The sequence below is a fragment of the Capra hircus genome, chromosome 14, assembly GCF_001704415.2.
Source record: "Capra hircus breed San Clemente chromosome 14, ASM170441v1, whole genome shotgun sequence".
NCBI classification, from domain to species: domain Eukaryota; kingdom Metazoa; phylum Chordata; class Mammalia; order Artiodactyla; family Bovidae; genus Capra; species Capra hircus.
In genome coordinates, this window is record NC_030821.1 from 91,452,873 (window position 1) to 91,475,030 (window position 22,158).

Below are 22,158 nucleotides of genomic sequence, written 5' to 3' on the forward strand. Positions count from 1 at the left end.
ATCTTTAGTATGTTCTGATTCCTGCTGCCAACATGCACATAAAACGTGCACATTGGAGTAGATAGATTGCAGGCTTAGCTGCTGTAACTGTCAGTCAGTTCAGTCGCTCAGTCGTGTCCGACTCTTTGCGACCCCATGGACGGCAGCACGCCAGGCCTCCCTGTCCATCACCAACTCCTGGAGTTCACCCAAACTCACGTCCATAGAGTCAGTGATGCCACCCAGTCACCTCATCCTCTGTTGTGAACAGCCTTGAAGAGGCTGTAACTGAAAGACCCTCAGGCACTCTACTTCAGCAGGATAGAAGTTTGTTTCCTCACGTTAGTATGGAGATGAACTAGTATTGATGGTTTTGTCCTCTTCACCATGAAGTTTGCGTACCTGGATCCAAGGCAACAGCTTCCCTTCTCATTTTCTCAGCTCATGGGAAAGGGGAAGAGGCCAGAGACACACAGGCCCAGGCTGGGCCAGTTTTCCCATGGTTAATGGCAAAACACATCGTCTCACTTCGCGTTACATTGGCCGTACTTGCTGCAGAGGAGACTGAGAAGTGTATTCTCTATCAGTGTAGCCTTCTTTGTAGCTAAAACTTAGGGGCTTTTTCTTTTTTTTTTAAAGGAAGAATGGCAGAAGGATATTAAAAAGAACAGTCTCTGCCTCACAGGTTTTGCTTTTGTTCCTACTTTTAAATAAATCACGGGTCACTTCAGGTATTAAAGGACTTGTGTTTGCCCAAGTCACCAGACTTAGCAGATCTTTCATGTGTTGCCTGCTTGCTTACTCTGCTGCTCCCTTACTCCAGGTGATGCAGGCCACACACTGCCTTCCTGGTGAGAACTGTGCCAGTCACTTCAGTAGATGTCACTAGTTACAAATGGAGAAACAGCGGGTATCCGTTGTGGTATCTTGTCTGAGACAAGCTGTCGTGGGCTATAGACATTTATAAGAAGAAGAATGGAGGTGTGGGATCGTAAGGAAAGGCTTCATGGAGAATATGGGTCTCTGGTTCAGTTCAGTGCTCAGTCGTGTCTGATTCTTTGCAACCCCGTGAATCGCAGCACGCCAGGCCTCCCTGTCCATCACCAACTCCCGGAGTTTACCCAAACTCATGTCCATTGAGTCGGTGATGCCATCCAGCCATCTCATCCTCTGGCGTCCCCTTCTCCTCCTGCCCCCGATTCCTCCCAGCATCAGCGTCTTTTCCAATGAGTCAGCTCTTCACATGAGGTGGCCAAAGTATTGGAGTTTCAGCTTCAGCATCAGTCCTTCCAGTGAACACCCAGGACTGATCTCCTTTAGGATGGACTGATTGGATCTCCTTGCAGTCCAAGGGACTCTCAAGAGTCTTCTCCAACACTGCAGTTCAAAAGCATCAGTTCTTCGGCACTCAGCTTTCTTCACATCCAACTCTCACACATCCATACATGACCACTGGAAAAACCATAGCCTTGACTAGACTGACCTTTTTTGGCAAAGTAATATCTCTGCTTTTCAATATGCTATGCAGGTTGGTCATAACTTTCCTTCTAAGGAGTAAGCGTCTTTTAATTTCATGGCTGCAGTCACCATTTGCAGTGATTTTGGAGCCCCAAAAAATAAAGTCTGACACTGTTTCCCCTGTTTCCCCATCTATTTCCCACGAAGTGATGGGACCGGATGCCATGGTCTTCGTTTTCTGAATGTTGAGTTTTTAAGCCAGCTTTTTCGCTCTCCTCTTTCACTTTCATCAAGAGGCTTTTTAGTTCCTCTTCACTTTCTGCCATAAGGGTGGTGTCATCTGCATATCTGAGGTTATTGATATTTCTCCCAGCAATCTTGATTCCAGCTTGTGCTTCTTCCAGCCCAGTGTTTCTCATGATGTACTCTGCCTATAAGTTAAATAAACAGGACTCTGGTTAATCCTTGAAGATGAGGTAGGACTTGTGTGGTCACAAGCAGAACATTCTAGGCAAGAGAGGTGGTGTGCAGGAAAGTTTCAAGACTGGGTAACTGAGTTGTATTCAAGGGAAAGCACTGAGTCTCTTCTGCTTTCTGACTAACCGATTGGCTTCCTGAATGTAAGTAAGTTGGAGTAGTGCAAAATAAAGTTGCATCAAGATTACAGACATGTTAAAGATGTGGAGTTGGGGACTGAAAGGGAGAAAGGGTTTAACAGGGTAATAGAATGAAAAATGGGTCAATGCCGCCCCTCCCCCACCCCCAGCCTGGTAATGGAATTCAGGAGGAAGGAATTCTTCCTCTTTCCCTGCCTTCCAGCCATGAGGTTACCTGTGCCTTCTCAGTTAACACATCTGCCCTAGCCCTGTTCTTCTTCACTTCTCGGAAAGTTTTGACATGTTGACTATCTTTTTTTTTTTTTTAAACTCAGTCCTTCTCTGGTTTTTCACTGCTTTTCTTTTTAAAAAATTCTTATTGGAGTATAGTTAATTTGCTGTGTTGTGTTAGTTTCAGGTAGAGTAAAATGAGTCTGTTACAGTCACTAAGTTGTGTCTGGCTCCTTGTGACCCCATGCGCTGTAGCACGCCAGGCTTCCCTGTCCTTCACTATCTCCTGGGATTTGCTCATGTCCGTTGATTTGGTGATGCCATCTAACCAATACATATATCCACTTTTTTTTAGAGTATTTTCCTGTGTAGGTCATCACGGAGTAGTGATCAGTGTTCCCTATGCTATGTAGTAGGTCCTTGTTTATCTGTGTTATGTATGGTAGCGTGTATATGTCAAGTTGCCACCCCCGCCCCGTAAGTTTGTTTTCTACATCCGTGACTCTACTTTGTTTCGTAAATAAGTTCATTTTATTATTTTTCTACATTCTGCAAAAGTGGTATCATATATTTGTCTTTCTCTGACTCCTATATGTCCATGCATGTTGCTGCAAATGACATGATTTGATTCTTTTTATGGCTAAGTAATATTCCTCTGTGTAAATGTAACACATCTTTTTTATCCATTCCTCTGTGGATGGATATTTAGGTGGCTTCCTTCTCCCAGCTGTTGTAAGTAGTGCTGCAGTGAACACTGGGGTATCTCTTTGAATTATTGTTTTCTTTGGATATGCCCAGGAGTGGGATTGCTGGGTCATACGGTAGTTCTATTTTTATCAATTTTTAGTTTCTTAAGGAACCTCCATACTGCTCTTTATAATGGTTGTACCAATTTTACATTCCCACCAGCAATGTAGGAGGGTGCTCTTTTCTCCACACCCTCTGCAGCATTTATTCTTTGTAGACTTTTTGATGATAACCATTCCGACTGGTGTGAAGTGGTATCTCATTGTAGTTTTGATTAGTATTTCTCTAATAATGAGCAATGTTGAGCATCTTTTCATGTGTTTGTTAGCCATCTGTATGTCTCAAAGAAAGACTTTTAAAGCAGCCAAGGAGAAAAGGATGGTTGCCTGCAAAGAAACCCTCACTTGTTCAGTTGCTTAGTCGTGTCTGACTCTGTGATCCCCTGGATTGCAGCATGCCAGGCTTCCCTTTCCGTCACCGTCTCCTGGAGTTTGACCAAACCAACTCTGTAGACCAGGAGAGTGGAATGACATTCTCAGAACACTGAAAGAGAAAAACTGTCAGTCAGGACTACTCTCCCCAGGAAAGGTACCCTTCAAATATGAAGGAGAAATAAAAGCTTTCCCAGACAGGGAGAAGCTGAGGGAGTTTATGACCAGCAGACCTGCCTTATAAGAGATGTTGGAGGGAATTCTTCTACCTGAAATGGAAATGCAGATGTACACAAAACTTTGAGTAAGGTGGCAAATATAAATTTGTGACTATATCAGAATAGTTTGTCAAACCATTATAGCATGCTGCTACTGCTAAGTTGCTTCAATCGTGTCCAACTCTGTGCGGCCTCAGAGACAGCAGCCCACCAGGCTCCCCCGTCCCTGGGATTCTCCAGGCAAGAACACTGGAGTGGGTTGCCGTTTCCTTCTCCAGTGCATGCAAGTGAAAAGTGAAAGTGAAGTCGCTCAGTTGTGTCCGACTCTTAGCGACCCCATGGTCTGCAGCCCACCAGGCTCCTCCGTCCATGGGATTTGCCAGGCAAGAGTACTGGAGTGGGTTGCCATTGCCTTCTCTGATTATAGCATAAAGGTTAAAGGAAAAGAAAGCAGTAAAAATAACTGTAGCTGCTTCAGTTTGGTAACAGAATCACAACATGAAAAGAAACAAGAAAACGCATAAAATGGGAAGAAGAAAAGGACAGAACACATACGAGCAAATGCAGATAGATGCTCTCAGCAAGAAAAAGGACTGTTTTATCTGTGAGGCATTTTATACACAAAGTAGTCTGGGTCTTGCTGTTGTCCCTGTGGCCTGTGAATGGCAGCACTGGTGTCTCGGGTAGCTTGTCAGGTTGCAGAGTCTCAGGCACTGTCTGGGGCCGCCAGATTTCATCGTGTCCCCCACTACATGCATGCGCCTTAGAGTTGGAGAGACACTGATCTGAAACTGATGCAGTTCTTTAACTTTTCTTGTTTTGAAACTTAGCTGCTGAAATAATTAGACCCTCCAGCTGTTCATCTATTTGTGTTTGCCTGTATCTGTCTTTTTGTTTACTTTAGATTTTTACGTAGACTTCAGAGGAGACTGTCCTGTTATGAGTGATGGAGCGTAGCTGGGGGAGGCAGCTGTGGCTGGAGGGGTCAGCAAAGTTGCCCAGAGCAGGTGGCATGTGACGGAGCGAGCCTGGCACCTCACGGCCTGCAGGAAGCATTGGGGCAGAGGGAGCAACATGTGCAAAAGCAGGGAAGGCCAGGTCCACTTGGACGAGGACTAAGGTCTTCTCCGTGGGGGCCAGGGTCGGCCCCTCCGTTGCCGCGTGAGGCCTTTATTACATGGCTCCCCTGTCAGCTCCTGAAAGGTCCCCAGTTCTCTGACGCCCTGCCCTCTGCTCTGCCAGACTCCCCTGATCACCCTCACCTTATTCAGCCTTTGCTGAGATGTGTCCTGGTGTACTCTGTGTCAGTGGCTCCGGCCAGCGTGTAAGCTTCGTTTCAAGATTGGCGTCCTCTGTGAGACCTGCTTGCCTTCCCATGGGCTTGTCTCCTTGCCCCTGATGAATGCCGGAGCGTGTAGCCCCTTCTCCAGGGGATCTTCCCGACCCAGGGATCGAACCTGGGTTTCCTGCGTTGCCGGCAGATTCTTTACCATCTGAGCCACCAGGGAAGCCTTTATATATATCACCCTGTGCTAAAATGTCCCATTTAACCAGGCTGATGTGTGCAGGCTGTTCATTTTCATTGTTGTATAGTTTTCTGTGGTGTGGAGATAATCGTACTGGTGAACATTGAAGTTGTCAATCTTTTTACAAATCATGCCACTGTAAATATTCTGGTTACACAGCTTCTTGAGTATATTTATGAGTTTCTTTGTAGTGTTTTTCAGCCTTGCTTGACTCTGACCCAGAGAAACAGCATTTTATAATATGACCTGATTTTTGTGTGTATGTGTGTCTGTACATATATATGTATATTACTGATATTTTAAAAGTTTTAACAAAGTTATATTTATTCTTCGTCTGATGCACTTATACCATTTTCCTTCTAAAAATAAATTCTGGTTGAGATTAAATTAATGAGTTGTGACCTACTGTTTAAAATGTTGCTGACGGGTGTGTTGTGTATGTGTGAATGTGTGTGCATAGACATGTCATATTGTTTAAGATAAACATACGCATAAACTGAGAAACGTGTAAGCACATGTGTATGTGTTTTGTGTGTGTACGAGTAGAGTAGATTGTTGGTGGAAGGGTTTATTCTCTAGAACTGGACTAGATTTCACCAATTTTTTAAAAAATGGTTGCATCTGTTTAAATTGGTATTGTCTCTTGAGTGTGAGAACTTAGCCTTTTATCATTGTGTCAGTAGTCTTATAAAGCATTTAGTTGGCACAGAATTGGTAAGTACTCAATGAATTTATTGTTGTTCAGTCGATAAGTTGTGTCCGACTCTTTGTGACCCAGTGGACTGTAGCCCTCCAGGCACCTCTGTCCATGAGGATTTCCAGGCAAAAATACTGGAGTGGGTTGCCATTTCCTTCTCTGGGGGTATCTTCCCAACCCAGGGATTGAACCTGCACCTCCAGCATTGGCAGGTGGATTCTTCACCACTAAGCCACCAGGGAAGCCTGTTTGGGGAATGAAAAGAAGGGTTTCATATTGATAATTGAATGACTGCCATGTTAAGCAACCACTATTTTATCAAGGCAATTTTAGGTAGATTTACAGGGCTGATTTTATAGAGTGCATGTTCCATTTGTAACTTTGGTTAGACTTTTAAAGTATTTTTAGTTCTTGATTATATTGTTCAGTTATGATAGTTTATGTTCTAAAGAAAGATACATTGACAGAATTACATTATTATTTCAATATATAAAAAATGATTGGGGCTAAAGTTTCCCATAAATGATAACCAAGGTTTTTTTTTTTTTATTTCTTGTAGGAATCAATAAAATGACTTTTATAGCCTTAATAAGATTTAAATACCATTTAACATTTAATTATATCTAGCTTTTGCTCAGTAGTAATATAGCCTTTTTTTCATATTGCTGCTAGCATTATCCTTGCATAAGGCTTTTATGCCTTTCAATCCCTTTCTTATCTTTCGTTGTTATAAAAATGCACCACTGTATTGGGTACTGCAGTTTTGTGCCCGCGTGGAGAGTTGCATTGCATTATGCAAGTTCTTTCAGTCATAGCATCCACATTAGGAAGTCGTGTAAAGGTTTCCATTTGTTTTTGGCTGAAGTTCTGGCAGATTATTTCCAGGGAAATCATTCTATTTTCACAAAAATGAAGCCCTTCTTGGAGTGTGTTGAAGATTGCTGTTTTCTCATCATGCTCTGGACCCACTGCCTTTATAGGAGTTACTTTGAGGAAAGTTAAGATACAGTTGTTTTACAGACCAATATAGGAACTTCTCTAGAGGAAAAAGTGTTATATTTTGATGATCAGAATTTCTTAACATGGCAGTAACTCACGTTAAGTAGTGCTTTAAAACTTTAAAAATATTTTCTGTAAACATCTCACCTAAGTATTGAGGACAGCCATTCTAACTCCTTTGAACAAATGAGAAACTTAAGCTCTATTACTAGGTCCAGTGTAATTTATGCAGCTCAGAAGTGGCTCAGTACATGAACAGCAGTGGTCTTTTGACCGCTAACTCATTTTGACACGGTTGGTAGTCAAATAGAGTCTTAAATAGAGCATGTCCCAGATGTTTGTCTGTTTTACATAACCTCTCTCCTAAGGAATTTTTGGAGAATGTGTTTAGTGTTAACTACATTGAAATTTTTAGCCTCGATGTTATTTTGTAGATTCTCATCTTTAGATAAAAAGTATGTACTTAAACAGAAAAAAACCTAAATTTAAAAAAAAACTTGATTTTTATTAATCTCTTACTGTATTTTTCATAATCAAGTCATTTAGAGAAATCTTATATATGAGCTTCTGAATATTTGATATAATTTCCAGATATTACTTTTATTTTCCATTTTACTTTAATTGTATGAGCAGTATGTGAAGATAATCATAAGAATTAAAATTATCAAGAAATAGTACAGTCAAAGGTACGAAGAATAGTACAGCTAGGTACTTACATAGTTAGGTGAGTTTCTCTATGGTGTTTGAATCAGTTTTTTGACCCAAAGAATTAACATTTTGTAACACACCTCAGTTCATCTGTAACTTCTTAATCTCAGGGTTATATCTGAGATTTATTCATGTTGATAAAAGGCTTCTTGAGGCAGTCCTTTTTTAGTCTTATAATTATTAATGGTATTAATTGATAAAAATGTTCCCCTCCTCAAGGTGTTGATTGCAAAGTAGAAGTTATTATATAGTTTTAAAGGGCATTTTCCCTCAGTTACCAGTGAGAGAGTACATATTTTTATGCGTTTGTTGGCCATACATTTCTTATTCTGTAGATTACCCATTTGTATCTTTTTTGTCCATTTTTCTATTTAGGTTCATTGTCTGTTTTTTTAGTAATTTCTGTTTCATTTTAAAAAACCTCTTTGATTTTTACTTGTTCGTAGTCTTTTTAAACAATACCCTACACATTTAATAAAGGTCTTAACTTTACTGTGGGCTGTTACTACGCCTGAATCAAATATGCTAGTGAAAAAACTGTTCACATAAAGTAGTTTTAAATTCTTAGATTTTAGGGGAAGTTCCTAGGAAGGCAAAATTAGCAAACTGATTAAAGTTCTTGAAGGTTGATTTATAGCCTTTTAACACAACCAAGACAAGTCTTCTTAGCAAGCTGCTGCTGTGCCATTTGAAAATTTGAGCCTGTGAATTCTGTAACCCTACATTATGATTGTATAAAAACCAGAATGCTTCTTATATGCTGTTATGATATTTTTTTAGTTAATGCTAGCTTTTCTTTGTTTCTTCTCTGCAATCAGGTCCTCGATGGGCTTCCTGGAATATTGGTGTGTTTATTTGCATCAGATGTGCTGGCATCCATAGGAATCTTGGGGTTCATATATCCAGGGTCAAGTCAGTCAACCTAGACCAGTGGACACCAGAACAGATCCAGGTAAACAGTCCCCTTCAGAGAAATTATTTAAAATGGATTTAAGAGCTTTAATCCTTTTTGCATCTAAGGATTAACATCGTAAAGTAGTATAATGAAACATGGTATATGCCACATACAAAATTTGAGCGTTAACTTGAACTGTCAGTTCACAGATGTTTATTTTTTCTTGGTTCTGTAGTAAAGTCAATTTTTAATGTAGTTTTATCTAAAATGTTGCTTTTGAAGTATTTAAAAAATAAATTCTTTTCCTGTGCTGATGAGATTTGCGGGTATAATTCCGTAGTCTGTTTTGCTTTGCAGTCAGTAGAGGGCGCCTGAGTAAAGACGAAGAGCAAACCGCCTCTGTCTGCAGCGCTGACGGGAAGGAAGGGCTTCCTTCCGTGCGGGAGTGGGCGTTCTCCACGCTCAGACAAGCCATAGGAGCTGGGAGACAGCCCTTTAGCCAGTGTTCTTCTCGTGACTGGACTTGTTTGGAGCGGTTTAGTTTTTTAGAGATAAATTTACACTTTTAAGGGCTTGCCATTTTTCTAGTGACAGTATTAAATTTTCAGAATCATACTTTCTAATCCTTAAGGTTAATTGCTAATGTAAAAATGATTATTTCTACTGGTTATATTTATAGTTCACAGTGAAATTTCATGTCTTTTTCTTATACCCTTTTCAAATTACTTATAGTCAGCATGAAATCTAACTTTACAAGAGTATGTAGTTGAACCTCAGTGATATACACATATAGCTCACAATCATAAAACAAATATAACACACAAATTGACATGGATATGTGAAGTAAGCGTAGAAATTACAGAATAGAATGCTGGGAGAGAGTGATCATTTAAAAAGGTACATAGACTTGGTTAAAGAAAGTACAGCTTCTATACTGAAGACATTTATACCAAAGTAAATACTAGATGTAGCAAAAATTTTAATATTAAAAAACTAAACCTCAAAAATACTCAAAGGAAAAAAATAGGATAGAGATCTTCAGGCCATAAAGTCAAGCATAATTAATTAGTTTAGTCTTAGGTTAGTTTTTTAACTTTTTGTTGGCTAGAATTTAAAAGGAAATATGCAGCTGTCTTTTCGAGATCCTTGAGAAAATTTACTTAAGGAAGCAGAGCTTTTTGAACATTTTGTTTTAAGGCAGTGTTCTTAGTAACATCTCTGTAGTAACTATGGTAACAGATTTTCATGAGATTGTTTCTTAAGTTGTCATCAAGAGAACATGAAGTGTAGCTTGAAAATGTCACTTGAGTTTGTAATGGTTGTGAAGATACAGAACACTCAAGACCAAATGTGTTGCCTTTTTAATGGTTCATTTCAAATCAAGGAGAAAACATGGAATCCCCAGACAATTAAATTCTCCAGAAATATTATTTTTCTCAACTAGGCTGTTGAAAGGAGCTGAGTAGCAGGTTCTTTGAGGTGGACAGCTGTTCTTTTCTAGTAGTTTAGGGCATAACTTCCCAATCAGAGCACTATAGTTTACTGGTTTTCTGGGGGATCGGTTGTAAAGCAAGATACTGTTTATTAAATATGTAAGGATCTCGAAAGCAATTACTAAGTAGTGTACAGTCTTTGAAGTTGTGTTTGAACACTTATTTGTATGTCAGCTTCTTCAAATAAGAATTACTATTTTTGAATGCCAGACTTTTGACGAGTACTTCTCATAGGGATGTGCTGTGTGTCTTCATAAGCCTCAGGGTGCCTCCTGCAGTTGAGGAGAGTGAGGTTAGAGTGCGTGCCTGCGAAATCAAGTTGAGAAGACAGTGAGGCTCACTTTAAAGAAAAGGAGGGTGGGTCAGCCTAGTCACAGGGACAGGTGAGCCCGCCGGTGTTCTTGTGTGGGCCATGTCAGTGCCTGCAGGCAGAGCCAGAGTTGTTCTTTAAAATCAGTTCTGGACTGCTGTGTACTGAAAAAGAGACAGTGGTTGGCAAAGACCCCGAGGCTCCATACTGAGGAGCACAAGCTTTGTTTGGGCAGCTGGTTCCCGAGAGGCAGTGGAACAGGGTGGCTGAGGAAGCTGTCTGTGGAGTCGGCCTCCGGGGTAGCGGGCGGTCCTGGCAGGGCGCCTTGCCTCGGGTGCCGCGGTGCCCGTGTCTGAGGGGCAGCAGTCCCAGTGCCCTCCGGCGCGGCTGTGCGGTAACACGGGTAATACGGGCACAGCGTTCTAACACTAGTGGGCTCACTGGGTGTTGAAGTACAGTTGATTTACGGTATGGTGCTCTTTTCAGACCGGCACATCTTGAACACTCCGTCTCGCTGGCTTGTCAGTTCCTAGGGGATTGGTCTGTTTTGTTCGCTGTGCAGGAGCCTCAGGATTGCTGCTTTGAGGATCTTCCCAGTCTCTTTTTTTCCTTTGGCCGCTGCCCTGTGGCCTATGGGATCTTAATCCAACTTTGGCTTTTATATTTTACTTAAAAAAAAATAAAGTGTATTAAAAATGAGGTGTAATTACAGAGCAAATACAGGTAAAACTGTACCTTGGGAAAGGTCTATACAGTTGTTTACCCGTGTCCTTGGGGAACTGGTCCAGACCCCTTCACATGCTGAAATCTGTGGATTCTCGAGCCCTTCACCTAAAATGGTGGAGTTTGAGGCTATGATATTGTATACGCACCACATATATAGTGTCTGGGTGTCAGTTTTTAGGTCATCTGTCAGAGCTGTGTTAGAATTGCTGTCTGCTTCCTTTTAAAAGAAAATAATAAATCTACCAAAGCTTATTAGTATGGAAATAGAGTTATTCACCTTAAATTATAATAAAAATTTGTTTTGAATGGTGGTTCATAGATGAAATGTCTTTGATCTTGGGTTTATTGTTGGGTACTTCTCAAATTTTTGGAAAGGATCAATGTGTTACAAAATAAAAGCCATCGTATTTATAAAAGTATTATTTTTAGTTTTGTACTGGTTCATTAATCCTAAGTCTTGATTACCTTTTCCCCTCACTGTTTAAAAATTCTTCATTCATTTTTCATTGTCTGTATTGAAGGAATTAAAATGAAGAATACACTAAACAGCAAGGCCCTAGTGTAACACTATACTCAATATCCTATAAGAAACCACAGTGGAAAAGAATATGAAAAATAGTATATATATGTGTGTATGTGTATAACAATCACTCACTTTGCCGTGTACCAGAAAATAACATTGTAAATCAGCTGTACTTTCATTAAAAAATACAATTAAAAAAAAGAAATGAGGATTAGAAAAGAATAAAGTTTCTTGGCTCACTTTGTAGAGAATTGTGTAAATTGTGCTGCCTAATAAAACATCCTAGTGAGACTTTGTCCACATTGGAAAGTATACTTCATGCATTTGGTGTTTTTATTGGTAACTTTAGACCACTTTCCATGGTCACTTTGGGACCACTTTTCGTGGTAACTTTTGGTAACATTTTTCATACTCTATAATCTGTAAATGTTTTAGTAATATTTTCTCACATGATCTTTGTTTAGGACTTCCTGGTGACATTTGTTGATAAGGTGTCAATACTTGGCATTTTGCAGGGTGGAGCACCAAGCACACACGACTGCAGTGTATTCATTCCAGTCTCCTTAGGCACGGTACGCCTGCCTTCAGCGCTCTGTAGGCACTTTCCTTCCATGTCTTTATACCTTGCCCCTTTGTACTGTGGCTTTGACCACACTTTGGCCCAGAGGGAGAAGTCTTTGAACTGAGCTCTCCTCACATCATTGTTTGCTCTTGCATCAGAAGAACAGAGGCTTTCCTCACTCTCGCTTTCTGTCCACCCTCCTCCGAGCATCTCTGCTCTGACTTGAAGGAGCTGGCTCTCTTGTTCTAGGGACAGAGTGGGAGAAGGTGGTGGTGCTGGTTTCTCAGCCTTTGTTTCCATTCTCAGCTTCCTTTCTGCTTTTCTACCGAATTAAAGAAGTTATATTCATTTGGAGGCATCTTTAAACGCTTTCTTCCTCTTTGAAACCTGCTGTCTTGCCCCCTGCCTCCACAAAAATTTGCCTTGTAGCCTTTGACCCGCGAAAGACAGCCCTCAACCCCGCGATGCCGGTTCACTCACTTGTTCACCAGCGAGCGTTCACCGACTGTTCACAGTGCCAGCCGCTGTCCTCCAGGGGCTCGCCCTGACCTTCTTGCAGCAGCTGGATTTCTTGAGCAGGGTCTCTCCCTGCTGTCTCACTCCTCTACCCGACTGGCCTCCGCTGACTCACCTTTACTCTGCCGCTCTGCTGGGTCTGTGCTCACAAAGAGCGCAGTTAACGCTTGTGGCCATGTCCATGCCACACAAGTGGTCCCTGCTTCCCTGACACGCCTCACTGCCTTCTTGAAGCTTTTTCTGTGTAAGAGAATCTAAAATTACTATCCCTCATCCTCTGCTTTGTTTCATTATTTAGTCGCTGTGTTTTTTTTTCTTTTTTTTTAAACTTTTTTTTCTGCTTTTCCCTGTGCAGTTTTGCCTTTAGCCTTTTTGCTCATTTGTCTTGCTCCAAGGGAAAACTCAGTTACTCTCATGGATTCAGTTGTTATTTTTCTGTGCAGATGATTTTCCCCTCTTTCTAGTAGTGACCTGTTTAAAGTATCAGTTCTTTAAAATTTTCTATTTGAAACCTTTGGCATTCATGAATTTATCACACCTTAAGAAATGTGCCTCTTGAGAAACCTATATACAGGTCAGGAAGCAACAGTTAGAACTGGACATGGAACAACAGACTGGTTCCAAATCGGAAAGGAGTACATCAAGGCTGTATATTGTCACCCTGCTTATTTAACTTATATGCAGAGTACATCACGAGAAACACTGAACTGGAAGAAGCACAAACTGGAATCAAGATTGCCAGGAGAAATACCAGTAACCTCAGATACACAGATGACACCACCCTTATGGCAGAAAGTGAAGAGGAACTAAAAAAAAGCCTCTTGATAAAAATGAAAGAGGAGAGTGAAAAAGTTGGCTTAAAGCTCAGCATTCAGAAAACGAAGATCATGGCATCTGGTCCCATCACTTCATGGGAAATAGATGGGGAAACAGTGGAAACACTGTCAGACTTTATGTTTTGGGCTCCAAAATCACTGCAGATGGTGACTGCAGCCATGAAATTAAAAGATGCTTGCTCCTTGGAAGAAAAGTTATGCCAACCTAGATAGCATATTGAAAAGCAGAGACATTACTTTGCCAACTAAGGGCTGTCTAGTCAAGGCTATGGTTTTTCCTTTGGTCATGTATGGATGTGAGAGTTGGACTGTGAAGAAAGCTGAGTGCTGAAGAATTGATGCTTTTGAACTGCGGTGTTGGAGAAGACTCTTGAGAGTCCCTTGGACTGCAAGGAGATCCAACCAGTCCATTCTGAAGGAGATCAACCCTGGGATTTCTTTGGAAGGAACGATGCTAAAGCTGAAACTCCAGTAATTTGGCCACCTCATGCGAAGAGTTGACTCATTGGAAAAGACTCTAATGTTGGGAGGGATTGGGGGCAGGAGGAGAAGGGGACGACCGAGGATGAGATGGCTGGATGGCGTCACTGACTCAATGGACATGAGTTTGAGCAGACTCCGGGAGTTGGTGATGGACCGGGAGGCCTGGCGTGCTGCGAATCATGGGGTCGCAAAGAGTCGGACATGACTGAGCGATTGAACTGAACTGAACTGAACTGAAGAAACCTTGGATATCCTTCAGTTTAGCTTCAGTTCAGTCGCTCAGTCGTGTCCCACTCTTTGCGACCCCATCGACTGCAGCACACCAGGCCTCCCTGTCCATCACCAACTCCCAGAGCCTGCTCAAACTCATGTCCATTGAGTCAATGATGCCATCTAGCTGTCTCTGCCTCTGTCATCCCCTTCTCCTGCCTTCAGTCTATCCCAGCATCAGAATCTTTTCCAATGTGAATATCCTTAGCATGGTAATTGGTAATTTTCCCAAGTATGTTCTGTGAGGCTGGAGTTAGCCCTGTCAGTTGATTCCATGACACTGGAATTTCAGCATGGGCGTACATTATCTATTCATATTTGTGTTTCAAGAACTCTTGTGAAAGAATAAAAAATCTTGTTGCTTTGTGAAAAATGCTTTTCATAAAACAAAGAAAGCCAACTGCTAATACTATGATAGACTTTAAGAGAAAGGAATAGATACAACTAGGTACGCAGTTTTTTTTTGCTAGATAACATGATACATTTGAGTAGAATAAAGAGCAGAATATCGTTAACTGTTGTTGTTTAACAGTATCAGTGAAGCCTAGGTGTTTTATACAGAAACAGGAAAAAAGGATTTATTAAACTGTTTCAGTGTTTCAATATGGGAAACTTTGGCCACAGTCATAGGAATTAATGTGTGTACTTAGAAATGTTGAGATTGGTAGGTGTCTGTTTACCTGTTGCTGATACATCTAAAATTTAAACAGTCATCTGGTTGTCACAGGCTTGCTTTCCTGTGCGTTTTTTTCCCATCAGTTCTTAATTTTTTCATTGCTTCTGTTGCTTTCCATTTTTTGTCCTTTTCTCCCTGTGTTCCTTTATACTTGTAAAGTTCCAAAAGTATAGCCGCCATAGGAAGTCTGACTTAAGCTAGTGTGTATGGATGTTCCAAGGTAATATGTGCTGAAACTAGAAAGCAGTACTTTTCATTGTTGAGACTGTTCCAAACTGAAATGAATTGCCTTTGGAGAACAGTGAGTTTGCCATCACTGTGATGGTGTGTGCAGAGGCTGGACATGCACCTGGAGATGCAGGTGGGGTTCAAGCCTTGGATGGCAGGTGAGGAGCAGTCTCAGTGACTAAATTCTCTTCCATTTTTGAGATTCTTGGGTGGTATGCTCAAATCTTATTTGGTTGCCACAGAAGTTCAAAAATCATTTTCATTGTATGCATTAGAATAAAAACGACATACCACAATTACAGATGTGATTCAAATTTTTCCAAGAAATTCAAATTTTTCCAAGAGTCAAATTCTACCCCAAAGGATAAGACTTTTCTGATCTCTCCAATAATTCAAAAGAATGTGACAAGATTCTTGGGTTAAATCAGAAAGACAGGTTCTAAAAGTGTTTTGGATAAACTTTTTTGCTCTTCTTATTTTCTTTCATAAGGAGAAAATCACCAGCTAAATGCATAGAGATTTCTCTGATAACCTTGTCATTCCCAAAGAAACCTACAGTAAGGTAACTTGGTGCAGCCTTTAGTTTAATTTATGTCATAACATTAACCTGTTTGTCTTCATTTAAATTTTTGGTTTCTCTTAGAAAAGTATTTTCTCTAAGGAAGCGAAAATCATGGGTTTCTGTTGATCTTCATCAGTAAGCCTTACTGAGTTCTGTCAGCTCAGCTTGAATTCCTGATCTGGCCCAATCAGAAAGAGTAGGCAAAAGGGGACTTGATAGTTACTTTCCCTACTTCTTTGTAGCTGGAAAAGCAACTGAAATGACAGGCACTTTTCATGCTGTGGTCATGTTGTGTGCATCTGCAGTGGTAAAATAGGTGTGTAAAAGACTTCAGAGGTGGGAGGTGATAGTGGCCAGGGGTCAAAGTGGCTAAGCACACTGAAGAGGTTTTCTCTTCCTTGACTTTCTGACATAGTATGTTTTGGATGAAGTTATAATAAATTTTATTCCTGAAAGTGTATTGATTTTGTGAAATAAAATGACTTGCAGTTGATGAAACCAGTCTGCTCTGAGCTCCCTCTTCATTCTTTAATAAAATGGAAACCTGGAACTAGAGTATTGTGGACAGCTGAACCTTAAGTTTTACTTGAATCATGAGGTTGTACAGGTTGGTTTTACTGGGACAGAATCCAAGAATGTATCAGATCGATCCTTTCTCTGGGCCTGGTCTTAGCTGTTAGTGAGTAATTAAATTGTCAATGCATTGCAAAAAAAATGACATTATGACACCATTTTAAGTCTTTAGATGCAGGTGAAATCAGTTATTACGTTTTCCTGAGAGCTCTGCAGGGGAGAAAGATGCATTAAATAAGACATTATTAACACTAATTGTACCTGTGTTTTTTTTTTGTTTTTGTTTTTTTTTAGTAAGGCTATCAGAAAATGTAAAACCCTGCCCTGTAACTGCCTCATTTTCTGTTTCACAGTGGTGATTAGATGTGTTGTTTGCCTGGAGCCACTGCAGCTCTCTTTTGCTAGATGGTTGTGTGATCTGTCTTTTTTAGTACTTTTATGTTTGACCTGTCTCTTTCTTGAAACATAGGAGGGTTTTTTAGACAGGAAATGCCTGTATGTGGTATGTTCTTTTAACATGTAGTTTCAAAATTTTTATTTCAGTGACATTCAAAAAAATTTTTTTATTCCAGTGACTTTTTAAAAATGAAGTTTTTAGTATCCTGTTTCCTTGTTTGAGTTTCCTGTTTCATTGACCCTCTTACCTGGATTTGGGTCTTCATTGCCTGACACTAATATTTGTCACTTTCTCTTAGATACTTTTCATTACTTTTTTTTCCCTTTAAGTTTCTTTTCTTCTTCTTTTGCCTGTCCAGAGTTCTACCATTTGCCGTGTTTATTTGTTCTGATCTATTTAATTTTGTATCCACTTTGGAATTTTAAAAAAACTTCTAATTCTTTCCTGAGTTTTTCTTTTAATTCTGTGTATTTCTGATTTCTGATTTAGTTGCTCTTTAATAACATCGTGTGTCGTTGGACTCATTTATATATTCTTTGTTAATTTGTATTTGTGGCTTTCAGTTTGTTCTGATTAGTAGTCTGTGGTTTTGACCTGTTTTCAGGGCATGTTTGTTCTTATGTGGCTTCACTGTTAGAGACATTGTTCCACATCTTATTCTCCTCTTCTGACAACTTTGTATGACATTTGACCTTGACTATTTTCTGTTGATCATTTTTATGTGACATTGGTTTTTCATTACCTTTAAAAGGAATTAATATTCAAAATAGCTTTTCTAACCACACAGACCTGTCTCTTCAGTTGTTTTCATGTGTTTAAAACATAAAGCCACTTGTTTTCTCCCACTTTTATCGGAACCTTCTCCTCCTTTATCTCCATGATTCCTGTCCTGCTCCATTTTGAATCATTTCCCAGGAGTTTCTGTTCAGTGTAGGGCCCTTTCCTGACAGGGAGATTTGGTGGTTCTTGTGGGGTCTCTCCCAGTTCGCAGCTTCTTGCACTTCCTTGCTGCTGGGGTGGGTGAAATCCCTCTCAGCTTCATGTGCCATCTTCCTCTCGGTTCACAGTAATTTCCAGTTTATATGTCTCCACTGTCTTAGTCTTCTGTTCTCAGACCCACTCAACACCTCATTCGGTGTTGCCGGCACATCTGCTGGTCATTATGCCTCACCCCTACCTAATGGCATCTAGGGATTTGTGGGTTTCTTCCATTACTGCCATGCCAAAGAATGCCAAAGAATGCTCAGACTACCACACAGTTGCACTCATCTCACATGCTAGTAAAGTAATGCTCAAAATTCTCCAAGCCAGGCTTCAGCAATACGTGAACCGTGAACTCTTGATGTTCAAGCTGGTTTTATAAAAGGCAGAGGAACCAGAGATCAAATTGCCAACATCTGCTGGATCATGGAAAAAGCAAGAGAGTTCCAGAAAAACATCTATTTCTGCTTTATTGACTATGCCAAAGCCTTTGACTGTGTGGATCACAATAAACTGTGGAAAATTCTGAAAGAGATGGGCATACCAGACCACCTCACCTGTCCCTTGAGAAACCTATATGCAGGTCAGGAAGCAACAGTTAGAACTGGACATGGAACACCAGACTGGTTCCAAATAGGAAAAGGAGTAGGTCAAAGCTGTATATTGTCACTCTGCTTATTTAACTCATGCAGAGTATATCATGAGAAACACTGAGCTGGAAGAAGCACAAGCTAGAATCAAGATTGCCAGGAGAAATATCAGTAATGTCAGATATGCAGGTGATACCACCCTTATGACAGAAAGTGAAGAGGAACCAAAAAGCCTCTTGATGAAAGTGAAAGAGGAGAGTGAAAAAGTTGGCTTAAAGCTCAACATTCAGAAAACGAAGATCATGGCATCCGGTCCCATCACTTCATGGGAAATAGATGGGGAAACAGTGGAAACTGGCTGACTTTATTTTTTTGGGCTCCAAAATCACTGCACATGGTGAATGCAGCCATGAAATTAAAAAATGCTTACTCCTTGGAAGGCAAGTTATGACCAACCTAGACACTGAAGTGAAGAAGAAGAAGTGAAGTCGCTCAGTCGTGTCCGACTCTTTGTGACCCCATGGACACCAGGCTCCTCCGTCTGTGGGATTTTCTAGGCAAGAGTGCTGAAGTGGGTTGCCATTTCCTTCTCCAGGGAATCTTCCCGACCCAGGGATCGAACCTAGCTCTCCTGCATTGTAGACAGACGCTTTACTGTCTGAGCCACCAGGGAAGTCCACCTAGACACTAGGCAGCATATTAAAAAGCAGAGACATTACTTTGCCAACAAAGGTCCATCTAATCAAGGCTGTGGTTTTTCCAGTGGTCATGTATGGATGTGAGAGTTGGACTATGAAGAAAGCTGAGCACCAAAGAATTGATGCTTTTGACCTGTGGTGTTGGAGAAGACTCTTGAGAGTCCCTTGGACTACAAGGAGATCCAACCAGTTCATTCTAAAGGAGATCAGTCCTGCGTGTTCATTGGAAGGACTGATGTTGAAGCTGAAGCTCCAATACTTTAGCCACCTCATGCGAAGAGCTGACTCATTTGAAAAGACCCTGATGCTGGGAAAGATTGAGGGCAGGAGGAGAAGGGGACGACAGAGAATGAGATGGTTGTATGGCATCACTGACTCGATGGACATGGGTTTCGGTGGACTCTGGGAGTTGGTGATGGACAGGGAGGCCTGGCGTGCTGCGGTTCATGGGGTCGCAAAGAGTCGGACACGACTGAGCTACTGAACCGAACTGAACTCCATTACTACATTTTACTGTAAATATTGTGTATGGGTTTTGGTTTCTTTAATCTAGTACTTCTTTCTGTGTTTTTTGGTAAGGAGCTTCTCTGAACTTCAAAAACCATCAGTGCTGTTACAACATTCCCATGACAAGCAATATTTAATAGAGCAAAATTGCCATTAAAACAGTTAATTTGAAGCACTCCATGATTTAACCACATTTCACCTGTGTGTGTTAGAACATTGTTTAACCTCTCAAAATTTTGTGTTTTGCTGTGCTTAGTTGCTCAGTTGTGTCTTGACTCTTTGCGACCCTGTAGATAGTAGCCTGCCAGGCTCCTTTGTCCATGGGATTCTCCAGTCAAGAATACTAGAGTGGGTTGCTATGCCCTCTTCTAGGGGATCTTCCCAACCAGGGATTGAACCCAAGTCTCCTGTATTTCAGGCAGATTCTTTACCATCTGAGCTGTAGAGAATCCCAAGAACATTGGAGTAAGTATCTATCCCTTCTCCAGGAGATCTTTCTGACCGAGGAATTGAACCAGGGTCTCCTGCATTGCAGGCAGATTCTTTACCAGCCGAGCTACCAGGGAAGCCCCTCAAGGTTTTGACCCTTAGATAAATTTCCATAGTGTCATATCGAATCAGACACATAAGAAGCTTTCAGTACACAATTCTTGGTACACAATTCCTGGGGTCTTGACCCCAGGTCAAGCAACTTTTTTTCTTATTTAATGGGAGGAGTGCTCGTTATAGTTCCATCAAGCTGATGAAATTTCTGAAACTGTGGCTTCATGTATATACTGAACTTTGTAAGTTGACTGAGATTCAACTTATACTGACTCCTTGCCGGGGTCATGATATGTGTCTGTGTCCTCAGAAGCAGAGGGAGGTGGCAGCACATTGCTGGGGTGTCTTTTACCTGCAGGTGCAGAGGGGAATAAATTAGGCACTGTCTATAACAACATGTAATCTGTGAGATTCAGTGGAGGGTTTGCATTTTAAACAATCCATTGGAGGAAATTAAAAAAAAAATCCTTTTTTTGAATTTCAATGTGCAAGATTGTGATTTTTCTGTTGATTTTCTTAATTGTTTTTGAGGTTAAACTTTCAACAATATCAGTAATAGAATTTCCTTTTCCTGGTGACTGGCTGTAGTTCTTGGATCAAAGCAGTGAGCAAAGTGGTGAGATGTTACTTAGTGGAAGTCACTCCTTAATCCTGTTAATTCCATTTTGACTAGTCTAGGTGGACTGAGAGGATAGCCAAAGGAATCACAAGCCTCTTGAAGATCAGGACGTATATCCCGGAGTGGGTGCTTACGTAGGGCAGGAACTTGTTGGGTGGCAGTGAATGACTTCCTGGGGAGTGGATCATCTGCGAACACGATTATTTTGTTTGTTGCATCACGCACAGCAGTTTGAGTCCTGCTTGGTGTGACTGGAGAGTGACTGAGAACAGCAGGTGTGGTGGAAATTCTGGCCTGGTACTCTGTAGGCTTGGGCTCGGGGATAGGCTTGATGGCTCGGAGATCTTCAGAGCACAGAGCATCTTCAGCACGTTCCTTAGGAGTGGCTCCTTTTTTCCCTTTAAAAAAAATATTACCAGTATCCAGTGACATTGCAAGTTCTAAACATGTCTTTTAAATGTCTCATTACTATTTTTGACATTGACCTTTGTTTATCAGTTTCTAAAAGCATACAACAGTGTGCAGAGAGACTTCTAGGCAGGAAGACAGAAAAAGTATGTTGTGTTTGAGAAAGTGAAGTAGAAGAGACTGGTGCGGTTATAGGGGCAGAGGTGAGAGCTGCAGGCTGGGGCTGGTTTGGCCTTGGTCCTGTGAGGGGTGGCTTATGGAGGGACAGCCTCGGGAGCTTGTAATGAGGTCTAAGTTGAAGAGCAGTGTCTAATATCATGTTCTTCTAAGAACATAAGTCCAACGGGCCTGTTCCTGCAGTGGCCTGGGCAGTGGGTGACTGAATCTTGAGCTAAAGCAGTGGTGACAAGGTTGATTCCGGGTAAACCTGCACAGATATGAAAGTGAGAGTCCCTGAGTCTTCTGATAGAAGAGGCAAGAGTCCAGATGCCGCCTGCTGGGCCTGAACACCTAGGACAGGAGCAGTGTTACTCCTAGACTTCAGACCGTGTGAATTGCAGAGTAAACTGCGATGATAAAAGGCTGTCATATGAAACTTTTCCAGTTTTGTCACAACAGCGTTTAATTTTATTGCTTAAAAGAAAAGGAATCCATTCTCTGAATTTGTTACTAGCCATCCAGTGCTGCAACATATGAATTGTGATCTGAGAATATCTAGAAATTGTGAAAAATAAGAAAACTGGTACCTCTGATTCCACATCATCATTTAACAATTTTAAGTTTTAAATATGTGTGGTTTACTTTGTTCTTAAAAACAAAGAGACAGAAAGAGATCAGCTCTCCATAAATACAATTTCATGAAAACTGAAGGAATGGACTCTGTATTAAGTATTTCCAAAGAGTTCCTGAGACCAAAACTGGTGGCCCTTCTTTTCCAGCAGCTGGAACCCCAAAGATCTTGAAACCAGTCCTGAAAAGCTTGCTTCTATGCAGGAAATCCTGGTGGCTTTTGAGAGGAAGATAGAAAACTATTCTGGAAAATTGCAAGTGGTAGCAGAGGTGAGTCACTGACATGAAGAATAACCAGGGACTACAAGGGCTCACTTTCTTTGTTTAATTATGAGATTAAAAAATATATATATATATATATGTTCAGCTAGGGAAATTTGAAA

At 41.0% G+C, this 22,158-nt stretch overlaps 1 protein-coding gene across 4 annotated transcripts in view; it reads left to right on the forward strand.

The window, feature by feature from the left end:
* Positions 1-22,158, forward strand: part of SMAP1 (small ArfGAP 1) — a 180,919-nt gene that overhangs the window by 49,524 nt on the left and 109,237 nt on the right. For all 4 annotated transcript variants that reach the window (XM_018058822.1, XM_018058824.1, XM_018058823.1 and 1 more), the window contains exon 2: positions 8,409-8,542. In XM_018058822.1, the coding sequence (XP_017914311.1) occupies positions 8,409-8,542 (134 nt within the window). The remainder of the gene's footprint in view (positions 1-8,408; positions 8,543-22,158) is intronic.